The sequence below is a fragment of the Corylus avellana genome, chromosome 9, assembly GCF_965113065.1.
Source record: "Corylus avellana chromosome 9, dhCorAvel1.hap1.2, whole genome shotgun sequence".
Taxonomy (NCBI): domain Eukaryota; kingdom Viridiplantae; phylum Streptophyta; class Magnoliopsida; order Fagales; family Betulaceae; genus Corylus; species Corylus avellana.
The window spans coordinates 22,494,280-22,506,950 of NC_142498.1; the positions used below are offsets into that span (position 1 = coordinate 22,494,280).

The 12,671-nt window shown below is 33.2% G+C and overlaps 1 protein-coding gene and 1 pseudogene across 1 annotated transcript; one reads left to right on the top strand and one right to left on the bottom strand.

Moving 5' to 3' along the window:
• Positions 1 to 4,309: 4,309 nt before the first annotated feature.
• Positions 4,310 to 7,761, bottom strand: LOC132191091 (cucurbitadienol 11-hydroxylase-like; annotated as a pseudogene).
• A 2,099-nt stretch (positions 7,762 to 9,860) lies between these two features.
• On the top strand, positions 9,861 to 10,914 carry LOC132190407 (uncharacterized). Its single transcript, XM_059605386.2, has 2 exons — positions 9,861 to 10,062; positions 10,167 to 10,914. Exons 1-2 carry the CDS (start codon positions 9,945 to 9,947, stop codon positions 10,688 to 10,690), a joined length of 642 nt encoding a protein of 213 aa, XP_059461369.1. The 5' UTR covers positions 9,861 to 9,944; the 3' UTR covers positions 10,691 to 10,914.
• Positions 10,915 to 12,671: the final 1,757 nt, after the last annotated feature.

Here is a 12,671-nt window from a genome sequence, read left to right on the forward strand (position 1 = left end):
TTGATAAGAAAAGCCACCCCCGAGGTTGGGGCCAGCCACCTCTAGAGCCATGAACTCCTTTTTAGCTCCACCCTCACTTCTTATTTATTTTTTTTAATATCTAACTTTTTAACTTTTTTTGAACTTATAATTTTTATATATATAAGTGACATGTGTTGTAATTTCATTAGATATGATATAGCACACTAATAGTATGTGTCCAGTTTTTTATGGAATTTGATAGTAAAAATTAATTTGTTATTTTTGCATACCACATAAGAGCATTTTAAAACCACCCGGAGCTTATTATAAATCAGTGAATGCTAGAAGTCATTTTTATGACTCCCAACAACTCGAATAATGCTATAAGTCACTTTTATGTTCATCTTGTGTCACTCTAAAAATGATGTGTCTTCTAAAATTATCATTAGGCTTGTAATTGATCACTGTTGAATTTTGATAAAATAATAATTTTAAAAGTGACCCCATTCATGAAGTGATACAATATGAACACAAGAACGAATTCTAGAATTACTCTATCAACTCTTTCGGAGGCCAATCTTTTATTCTGAGATTAAAATATAAAATTGCATATCCTTGACCCTAGCTTGGTTTTAGGCGACAAATCCGCGGGAGGCCATTAGGCCAAACAATATTAAGAAATACCAAGTCAATTAATATTTTTGAGCCCGATGTTGTGTTAGGAAGAGATTTTTTATTTTTTATTTTTAAAGTCTATGTATTAATTGGGATCCGGATTACCAGCGTGTATGCGGTAGTAGATTAATGGTCAGGAATCAGGATGCACCAAAATAATAAAGAGAAAGAAAAGCTTAGAGAAAGAGGAAAGCTTGAGAGAGAAAGAGAAAGGAAGATAAGGAAGAAAAAAAATTGCAAAGGCAGCACAGTTGCCTCTGTCACTAGATCCAGCAAGCAACTGGCATGACCGAACGGCGAACTCCTCCACACCATGGTGTACGTGACTGTAACAGTAGGAAAATCACTGGAGACAAAGCAAACCCATTTCTCCTATATAGCCACTAAAATAGAGTCACAGCACAACATAGATAGAAGAAAGCTATAGTAATAGCCAAGAGATTTTGTGCTCAGATTTGAACTCTAAAATTAAGGAAGGTGAAGAGGTGGTGGTGAACTTGGTGAAGGAAGGTGTAGATGCAAAAGAAGTCGGTTAAGTCATTGGTGCCTATTTTTTCCTTTCTCTCTCTGTCAAGTTTTTCTTTCTCTTTTTTATTTTTGTGCATCTTGACCGTTAATATGTTACCGCATTACATGCTGTTAAAATTTTAACAGCATGTAAGCGGGATTGACCTAAATGATAGTGTTCCTCTTCAACTTTTAAGTGACAATATTATTTCAAATTAAAGAAAATTGACGATGTCTCCCAAGGCCAGTATTGACAATGTTCCCCTTAATTAGGATAATGTCTCCCTAAACTACTAGAAAATTAACAATGTTCCATAAGGACAATGAAAAGACAAAAATGATCAAAAATGTCAATAAGACAAAAATACCCTTACAAATTTTTTTTAAAAAAAATTAAACTAATATATATGTTTAAATCTATTTCATAACAAAAACGATTTTTTAAAAAAATAAAAAATAAAAATTCACTCCCTTTTTAATTTTTTTTTTTTTAATTTTAATTTTATTAAGGGTATTTCAATATTAGAGTGGACATTAACAATTTTTTATAGTAATTTGAGGAAGTAGGTGGACTTTTTTTTTTTTTTTTTTGAAAAATGTTAGGAATAAGTTATGGCTGCAATTATTGAAACAAGTCGATCTTTCTTTTTCCACTCGATGCCAACAAAAGTTTAGGAGGCCAAAAAATATTAATAAAGACTTGCTAAGTTGATTAGTACCAAGATTAAAAGATAAAATTGCATATCTTTGAACCATGGTTTGAGGCGAAAAATCCGTGATGCCAAACAATTTTAAGAAAGACGTGCCAAGTCAATTATATTTTTAGCTAACGGTCGGTTGATGCGAATAGATTCTTTATATTTCAAATGAAAATGTGATTCAATATTATTTAAAATTTTTAAAATATTGATTAATATTTACTTTATATACACCATTAACTATACCAATTTTTTTTTTAAAATAAAAAACAATAAAATAAATACTATTAATTTAATTTGAGATTGAGTAATTGTCCATTGATAGCAGAAGTTATCCATGTTATATATCCCAATTATTGACACAAGTCTCTGCTCCTTTGGGCGCCTACCAAATTTTGAGGTGGCCAACAAATATTTAATGACTTGCTAAGTAATTAGTACAATTTCAAGATTATATAGAAAGAAAAAAAAAATGATACACTTACTCTCATTTCTTAATACATTTTTTTCACACTTATAGGTGACTTTTACAACTACCATTAGATATGAAATTGATCTTAATTGATTAATCCAATTGTAGTTTTAAAAGCCACATATGAGTGTGAAAAAATTGTTTAAAGAAATAGGAGTAAGTGTAGTATTAGAGTGGAGAATGCTAGGTGCTCTCATAGTGTTCTCATAGTCCTAAGTAAATATTGTTTTCTAAAAAAATAAATGATGTAAGACATCTCATTCATGAATTGACACAAGAGTGATTTATAGAATTACTCGCAGTATTTTTTTTAAAAAAATTAGTATAATTTCAAGATTAGAATATAATTAAATTTCCGAGCCTTTGGCATTTGGCTTGAGGGGAAAAATATTAAGATAGATTGCAAATCAATTAATATTTTTGAGCTCACTATTGGTTCTAGCTGAAGTTATGCACATAATGGAAATTATTGTTTTTTTTTTTTTTTTAATATATATATATATATATATATATATATATATATATATATATATATATAACAATGCTTATTCTCTCTATTTATTTCATAAAAATATAGCACGTTGGTCTAACAAAACAATATTATAGATACAATGAAAAAAAAATTTCTATCCAAATTTGATTTATGCTTTGTTTGACTCTTTGAATGTCACCGTCCTAATTAGTTTCTAGATCTACAGCATATTCTAACAAATTACGTCCTTAGCCACTGCCCGGTCCATCACAACTTTTTCAATTATAGTGATTTTCTGACTTTTACATATCTGCTACAAGCGCATTTCTAAATGCAGTTATCTTCGTTGCCTCTACCATAAGTAACAATTCTTTTGTATGCCTGATACTTCATCTGCCATCGATCACTAATTTGACCTCAAAAAAGAATCATAGAGAAACTAAAGACAGAACGGAGCTCTAAGATTGTTACTCTAAAGGTTCTTAGAAAATAACTAAAGGAAATCGAAACCTAACTAACCAAAAAAAACTTCATCCTATAGATCGCTGCCGGCAGCAAATCTAGAGAGAATACAAATATAAACAGCTGCAAAGCTTAAACATCAGCAGACTGTTCACTATATTAGTAAAAAAAAAAAAAATGAAAGAGTTGGGTGATCGAGGGAAGAAACAAAATGGAAATTAATGGCACAAGAAAGTCTTTCATTTTTCTCTGGACGCCCAACAACTCTTTAGCAGGCCAAAAGATAGTAATTATTAAGGAATAAGGAAGACGTGCTAAGTTTATTATTATAATTTTGAACGTGTCTTTGACCCTTGGTTTAAGGCGAGAAATCCGTGGGCAGCCCAAAAACAAATTAAGAAAGACTAATATTTTGGGACCCGCGCGCTGTTGCTTGATATATGGCAGATGCCAGAAGTTACTGCCTTCATGGCAATTATTGACTCAAAAAGTTTAGGCTCCCTTTAGGCCGGGAGGGGAGGGCCAAAAAAATGGAGTGGATTTGGCCTGCAGAGGATCCAGTCCTTTATAATAATGCAGGCATTATTATAAAGGACTGGATCCTCTCCAATCTGTTAGTCCCAAAAAAATATTGGTTAAATGGTTCGGTCGGACGCATCACGCATGCATTATTATAAAGGACTGGATCCTCTCCAATCCGTTAGTCCCAAAAAAATATTGGTTAAATGGTTCGGTCGGACGCATCACGCATGTGGTCAGACGACTTAGACCCAATTTCAAATTACTTTTTTCCAAACTATCGATAAGTATCACATATGAATATGATACTTGTTTTAAGCCTAAATAAAGAGATGGTACTTTCCTTCATTTTTTATTCATGAATTTAACATAGAGACGTCAAAGCAATTAAAAACTGCTACGTTACCCATATGCTTCATTATAATTTATGTTTCGTAAGAAAAAATTAGTGAAACAAATTAAAGAATAACCCACAAATCAAACTTGCATGCAGTACAGGTTGTAAAAGTGGGAAGCATTTGTTGAATTGTGTAGGCCATAAAATCAAGTTTTGATGGCTCCGAATGCAGAAGAAAAATAACCATCTCCAAATTTTAAGGAAGGAGACCGAATCACCTCTCCTCCCTTGGTTGCTGTCCATCTAGGCGGCCATATATATAATTCAATTACGTATAATTCAAAAGTCAGTTTTCTTTCAACTTAATTGGCTACGGGCTACATGTGCATGAACGTAAAAGGAGATACACCTGTATTTGGTGACAAAAACATGAAGAAAAACAGCCATTAATTAGAACCTTGCTGAAATCTGCTCCTGCACACGACTTCATGCCTTCTCCAAATGCTATGAAATTCTTTACTGTGACGTTTGCTGAGATGTTCTTTACATCATAATTAAGGAAAGAAAAAATAGTAGAATATAAGGTAAGCCAACTAAAATTGGCCATGTTTTAGTAAGTCACCGTGGTGATCATGACTGATGAGCATAACAAGTTTTTTTTTTTTTTTTTTTTATTGTCAACCGACCTGCCAGCGCCATGGATTGAAGGCAAGAGGATCCTTATAAGTGTTTGGATTAAGTTGAATGGCAGCAGGAACAACCATAAGTACCCAGCCTTTTGGAATTGTATACCCTGTATATATAATTAATGAGAGTGCCTCATATATATATATATATATATATATATATTTTTATCATAATAAATGTTAAAACCACTTATTTCAGATGTTAATATATATATATATATATATATATATATATATATATATTAACATCTGAAATAAGTGGTTTTAACATTTATTATGATAAAAATAATTGAACATATATGATGTTGTCAGATTTGATTTTGAACTAATTACCATTTACTTGAATGTCATGAATTGTTCTTCTCAGAATCCCAGGAGCAACACTAGCCAATCTTAGTGATTCATTGACCACCTATTTTTCCAATTCATTGGACAGTAAAAATGAAGCCAATAACCAGAAGCCCTTCCAGGACTAGAAAATTAAAGTGAGAGAATATTAATCCACTCACATGATGGGTAAAGGTCATGGATTTGTATTCCTTCCACGTGAGTCCAGAACTGGTATATTCTCTGCTATTAAGAATTGCTTCATGCTCCTCCTAAATAATATAATATATAAAACGTTGTTAAGAAATACTAAACACCAAAAATGTTGTTTTCCAAACCTGATTCATGAAATTTCGGTACTTAATTGTATATGTCACTAACCGTTAGTTCTTGCACCACTTCAGGGTGATCGGTAATTAACTTAATGGCCAAAGTAAGAGTTGATGTTAAAGACTCAAAGCCGGCAAGGAGAAGCCCAAACATCATATGGATAATGAATTTTTCGGTCAAGAAGGTCTCCGTTTTCATGTCTGCCAACATCTGATCTAATAAATCTCCTTTACGAATGTCAGGATTACGCCTTCTCTCTTTCAGCATTTTAGTTATTAAGTTCATCGCCTTCTTCTTGTTCTGCATGACAATCGATTATATATATATATATATATATATATATATATATATATATATTTTAGGAGTTTAATTAAGTTGTACGTTAAAGTGTTAATTAAATTATTAAATTAATTTTTTTATTTGAAATGGCTTAACCACGGGTATGTGAGAAACTAATTTTATTATTATTTCTCTTCTAAAAAGAAAGAGAAGATCGAATGTAATTAAGGAATTGACTTTGGAGGACTTACCTGTAGACATGCATGGTAAGATGTACCGGGGATGTTAATGGGAATGACACAATTAAGTCCCTGGTTATAGTCTGTGAAGAATTCACCAATATTTTCCCCTGATTTCTCAGCATCATAACTGAACATCTGCGCGGCTGTAAAATCAAAGATCGTCCGCAAATAACCAACAAAGAGGTAATTGTAGGGGAAAAAAAAAAATATATATCTACCTTTAATTTTTAGGTACTGATCAACAAAAGAAAAAAGAAAAAAGAAATTAAAACTTTTGTTTATCATAAGAATTTGAAATATTTTGAATAATATTTGTGTGTATATATATATTTAACAGCATAAATTAAATTATATATGTATTAAAAAATTTCCATACTAGACTTATGTGAAAATACTTTAATTGCACTGATTTTTAATACTCTTATATTTTTTTTAGGGAAATCTTTCATATATATATTCATTCATTAAAAAAAAGATCAAGAGCATAAAGCCCTTATATCAGAGAGCATAAAGGTCTGATAAATCATAGCCAAAGCTATGAGCTTACAATGTATAAAACAAACATAAAATCTTATAATCAAGTCCTTAATTACTACTCTTATATTTGGCACTATAGTTATTTATTAAGAGTTATATTACAATAATCGACAACACAACGGACTATGGCAATATCTTATTATTTCAAGTTTTACAATTCATATATAATTAGTATCAATATTTTCATTTTTTAATTTATACTTTAATCAGTTTAAGTTTTTCTAGCTATATCTATCTGTGTGTGTGTGTGAATATATTGATTTAATTACATAATTTAATACTCTTTTAGTTCCTAAACTCCATAAAAGACTCATAGATACTTATATTTACGTTTCTCTCGGGTCCAATTTATATGCAGAATTTTGTATACATTTTTTAAAACCTTATATTGAATGAAAAAGACGTATATATGTATTTCAAATCATATATATATTCCGTTCTGAATATTACTAATTATGGTTTATGCATGCCTAATATGGTACTTTTATTTGTCACCTCTTAATTAAAGGTTTCAATATATAATTACCTTGGAATTAATTAAACATAATCCAACTCAAACAAGTGATCATTGATCTTATTAATGATCATGAGAATGTTTTTAGAAGGGACTGAGTTGATTGCTTACAGCTGCAACACTTTTCTGCACTTCCAAACTTGGGAGCTTAGCCCAATTCTGCAACCTTTGATTTATGACATCCTCTAACTTGGGCAGCATGTTGTCCTTGAGAGCCTCAGACCAAAGTGACCCAACACTAATTTTCGGACGTACTTATGAATGTTTTTATGAGCATGGATTTTTGTTGCGTCTTGGTTAAGAAGCTTTGAAAAGGAATCCATATACCACCGTTCCAGTACTAGTTTTCCCTCTTGTTGGAAAACATAATAGTTGAATTCTGGATCCGATGATACCACAACTGGCCGCCCTGCCAGGCTTGTCCGAAATATTGGCCCATATCTGAAATGAAAGAATAATTAAAAGATTAATTATATACATGCAGTTGAGATATATATGTGTGTGTGTGTGTAACAAATTGCATGAGGATTATTGTGGGCTTACTTTTTCATCTTTTTCTTGATAAAAGGCAGCATGTCTAATGACTTGTTTGGGACGAGAAAATCAAGGGTCTCCCCAATGAGTGGGAAGCCCATAGAGCCTGGAGGCAATGTTCCCTTACATTTAGGGTTCCTCCACCTATAAAGCCAATGGGTGGCAGCCACTAAAAACAAGCTAATGACAGAAAGCCAAACAGACCACATCCTTAATTAATATATACTACTGAGGAATAGAGGGCCGACTTTGGGTTGGTTTATAGGAAAAGCTATAGCGCAGCTCTTTATATAGGCAAAGACTAATAATTAGGTGGTGATCATGTAATGAGGAGTACGATTGTTTCTTTCTTCATTGATTAATTTAAAATATTTAGCTTATAATTGAACATTTTAGAGTTTTCCCCCTCTCACGTGTTTCTTAGACCAAGAAAAAAGAATGATCGGACATTTTCAAGAGTTCTCCCCCTCCTTTGGTTCCCTCTGTTCCCACTTGTAGCAGAAATTTGAATTAGGACCTTTGTTCTTATACTAAGTTAATACTACTTATTTTACAAATTTAAGACAATGAGCCTTTGCTCTAACTCATTTTAGACCTTGATACCATGTTAAATTATCAGTTGACTTAAAAACTTAAACTTTTAATTAGGATAAGAAATGATTTAAGGTCATAAAAATAGAAAGAAAAAAAAAATCAGAGATATATAATATTGCTTGCTCGAACACATGGGTATTTATATACAAGGCAATTAGGGGAATAAATCCCAGGTATTATATTGCTTAATTGCTTGAACACATGGGTATTTTTACGTTTTAAATTGTAGCATAACCCATAATCTATTCAATATTAGTGTCACTGAGAAATTATAATCTATTTCCTTTCTATTTACTTTATTTTCTGGAATCTAGATGTCCAATCACGCTCCGTTGCATATATACTTTGAGTACATACCAAATAAATAATCATTTTCCAGTGTTGAATGATTTAAAATTTGTAACCACATGAAATACGTTTTCCATTTTTTTTTTAAAAAAATTTTTATTGCACTATACTTATACGTGACAGTTGGTTTTAAACAACATTGTATACGAATTGTTCTGTAGAAAAATTCTTATACCTTTGCATTTGCATAAGAATTTTTTGGTTGAAGGCAAGATTCTCTTCATGAAAATGAATTATATTACGATTTAAATTTTATCTTACTGCATTTAATGTTATATATAATGCTACTTTATTTCAAAATTTTAAATGACATGAAGATATATTTACTCTAACGGTTATAACCGTCGGTTATTGGCTATAACCGGCAACTGACTTGGATGGTTATCAGTTTTTAATAATCGCAACTGCAACCGCAACCGCCTAGACAGTTATGGTTATTTTATAACCGGTTATTCAATCCAATAACCGCTTTAAAAAAAATAAAATTAAAAATTAAAAAAATAAAATAAAATTTTTGGGCTTTTTAAGTGTTTTGGACCTTTAATTTGCTTTTTTTTTTTTTTTTGTCTTATTTTAAGAGTTTAAGGCAAAAAAATGTTCCAAAAAAGATGAAAAAAAACATGGCCAAATAAATTCTAGCCCAAAAACATGGCTAAAAAAACATAGCCCAAATCTATTAATCCAAATACAAATGAAAAAATAAAAATGACAAATCCCAAATCCTTTATAGCGTCGCAGATGTTTTATTTAATAGTTTATATATATATATATATATATATATATATATATATATATATAAAGTCGGTTACCAGTTCTAACCTCTTTACCCTACCGGCCCGGCCCTAAAACCACTAACCGCAACCGCTCTAGTCGGTTAGCGGTTTTTAATAATGGACTACCAAAGCGGTTTTAGTGGTTAACAATTATCGATTAGCGGTTGGCGGATCGACCCGCTTGAACACCCCTAATTTACTAGAAAACAATATATATTATTATATATATAAAATTTAATTTAGACGATAAAATGCTTCTCTCCGATTCAAAGAAATCTGATCATGCTTGAAAGTTGAACATCATCTTTTTCTTTTTTAAATGAACTTTGAATAGTATTTAGAAATGCAAAGAAAGAACAATATATACAAAAATTTAAGTGATTAAGCGGACACGTACGCAAATTTTAACGGCTACCAATACGGAAAAATCCAAGCAATATATGGAAGAGTATCTTACGTTAGAGAAATCGAACCCACTGTTTTAAATCTCAAAATATTTCAGGCCGTCCGATCAAGAATATAACCGTTGGAGTCGGCTCCCCTTTTCTCGCCCCCCAATTCAAACCATGCCTCCCAATAAAAACCAATCAACTCACTCAGAAAAGGCAAATCTCTCTCTCTCTCTCTCTCTCTCTCTCTCTCTCTCTCTCTCTCCAATTTGCTTTTGAAATCCATCGATGTATTCTGTGACAAAAATGAGGTCAGATCGCAAGCCTCCGCTCGCTAAATCGCCGGTCCGGCTTCGTCCCCGCCGAGTTCTTCGCTCAAACTCAACCTCTCTGCAAACCCCACCAGGTGGGTCTGGACAAGCATGTCTCAAATTCGCCTTCTCTCTCTCTCTCTGAGTTATCATTGTCATTTCTATGTATCTTTACCGGCTTTTGTTTCCATTTTTACAGGCTCTTTGACAAAATCCGAGAGACCGAACCGTTGTTTGGGCACGGACGCATCGGATCTCCGACCCGAGTACCTCTCGATCTCGTGCGAGTTACGTGCTTTATCGAAGATGGTACGCGATGAGTTTGGCAATGGAGATATGGACAATGCTGGGATTTCCGATTCTTTCGGTGCCAACTCGAGCACTCTGTTTGAGAGGGGTCGGTTCTACGAGGAGTACTCTGCGAGAAGGAACGAGAGGCTGAAGAGGAAGAAGAACGAGACAGGGGAGGGGAGGAAGAGCGTGTACAATCTCGGTGTAACGGTGGAGTCTGCGAAAAAGAGCACTAGCACTAAGAAGCTTGAGAGCCTGAGGAAATCGGTGTCGGCGGCTTACACCGTGGAGCGGAGCGAGGCTCCGACTCCAAGATACATGCTTAGAAGTATGAGGAAGGAGAATAAGAAACCCCCTCTGGCTGTCACTTCTGGAAGATCTGTGCTTGGCACGGAGACAAAAGTTGGCGCTCGAAGGCTTCGGAGAGACTGATTTTTCAACTTCAACGGTCTGGTATTTTAGGTGAATTCTACAGTTGGACAAACTTTTAGTTTTCCTTCGATTGGTTGAAGAAATTTCTTTCCACTCAATCTATTAAACTGAAATTTGTTCAGTGATTTGGAAGAATTTTCAACAACCCAATTTGATATGTGATTTGAGTCTGTTTTCTTTGTTTGTGGATTTTGAGTAAATGGTTGGTGGTATTAGCAATTGCATATCAGTTTTCAAAGTTCGAGGTTTCAATTTGACAAAGAAACCTTCTTGTTGTTATTCAGTCTGAGATGTAAATATATGGATGCATTTGATCTATTATTACGGCCTCCTTGTTTGAGTCAAATTGTTGGTTGTGTTGATATTTTAAGCAACTTGAGGACACAGATAGGAATACCCAACCAATTCCTTGTGATAGGCAATATCATGGGGTTCAATTTATGGGAATAGGGCTATTTAGGAGGAAATGAGTGCCTAAGCATCTGGTCAAAGGAATAAAGTTAAGGCAGAATTCACCCACAATGACTACCTAAGCATATCTTTTCCTTTGGCTTTTTGTGGTTTTAGGTTTACAAGTTTTGTTTATTACCCTCCAAATTCTTGTAACAAAGGGGGAATTTGTGAGAGGGAAAGGCTTTTGTAACCTATTCGTTTGGTAAAAAAAAGGAAAAAAAAAAAACAAAGTTGAGGTATAGTGTACCTTTCTTGTTTAATTCTTTAGGCACCTAGGCCTAATCCCTAGATATAAATAATCATTTGTAAACATAAAAGTTGCCAATAGGATGAAGTTTTGTGGATGATCACATAAGGGAAAATCAGAATTTCACCTAAGGAAAAGTCATGGAATAGGTTCCTCCCTCTTCATTTCATTTGAAATGGAATTATGGAGGGGAGCCTGTTAGAGTTAACTTTTTTAGTTGATACCAAAAGATTGATTGACTGACTCTCTCCTCTTTCAGTTCCATTGAATATCCGCTCATTTGAGTTGATACCAATCTCTATGCAACACAAAGTTTTGTGGATGATCACATAAGGGAAAGTCAGAATGTCACCTAAGGAAAAGTCATGGAATAGGTTCCTCCCTCTTCATTTCATTTGAAATGGAATTATGGAGGAGAGCCTGTTAGAGTTAACTTTTTGAGTTGATACCAAAAGATTGATTGACTGACTCTCTCCTCTTTCGGTTCCATTGAATATCCGCTCATTTGAGTTGATACCAATCTCTATGCAACTAAAATGATCACCTTAGTCTATCACTTCACTACACAGTTTGTGCATTTAGTATTTGCACATAGACAGTAAGCGGGAATATCCTAGAATTGGGAGAAAAGGCTGTTTTATACCGAAACATTATGCCAAAATGGTGTTGGAAGTTGCAGAAACGGCTTCAACTTGGACAAGAGAAGAAGTTGAGCAAAGCTTTTGATCGATTATTGAACCAATATGCATATATCTCATCAAAGCGAAAAGAATTAAGCCAATGCAGAACCCAATTGGAGGAAGAGGACTTCGAATTATTGAAAGCATACATAATGCAAGAGGAACAAGGAATAAGGAATGCAAGCTTCATTATGCAATGGGAAGGATGGAAGAAATATGGGGTGAAGATTGTATATGTTATGATAATAATGGCATGTCAACTTCTAATTTTTTTTGACGAAACCATCAAATGTCATGCCATATAATCACCAATCAGACAATGACATATGTCACTTATAATAATAAAAAATTATAAATATATAGTATTAATAACTTGAATAAAGATATCCTGCTTCTATGGCAAAATTATCTTAGGACCATTTTGAATGGTTAACTACTTAATTATTATTATTATTATTTTTTTTTTTTGGCGTTTTGGGATCGACGAGCCAACCTCTCCGAACATATCTACAAATGGGTAGTTTACCAAAGGAGTGGCTCTGCCACTTCCCAAATATGCTTGAAAAGGGTTATACTTATACGGACACCCAAAATGGCCCAT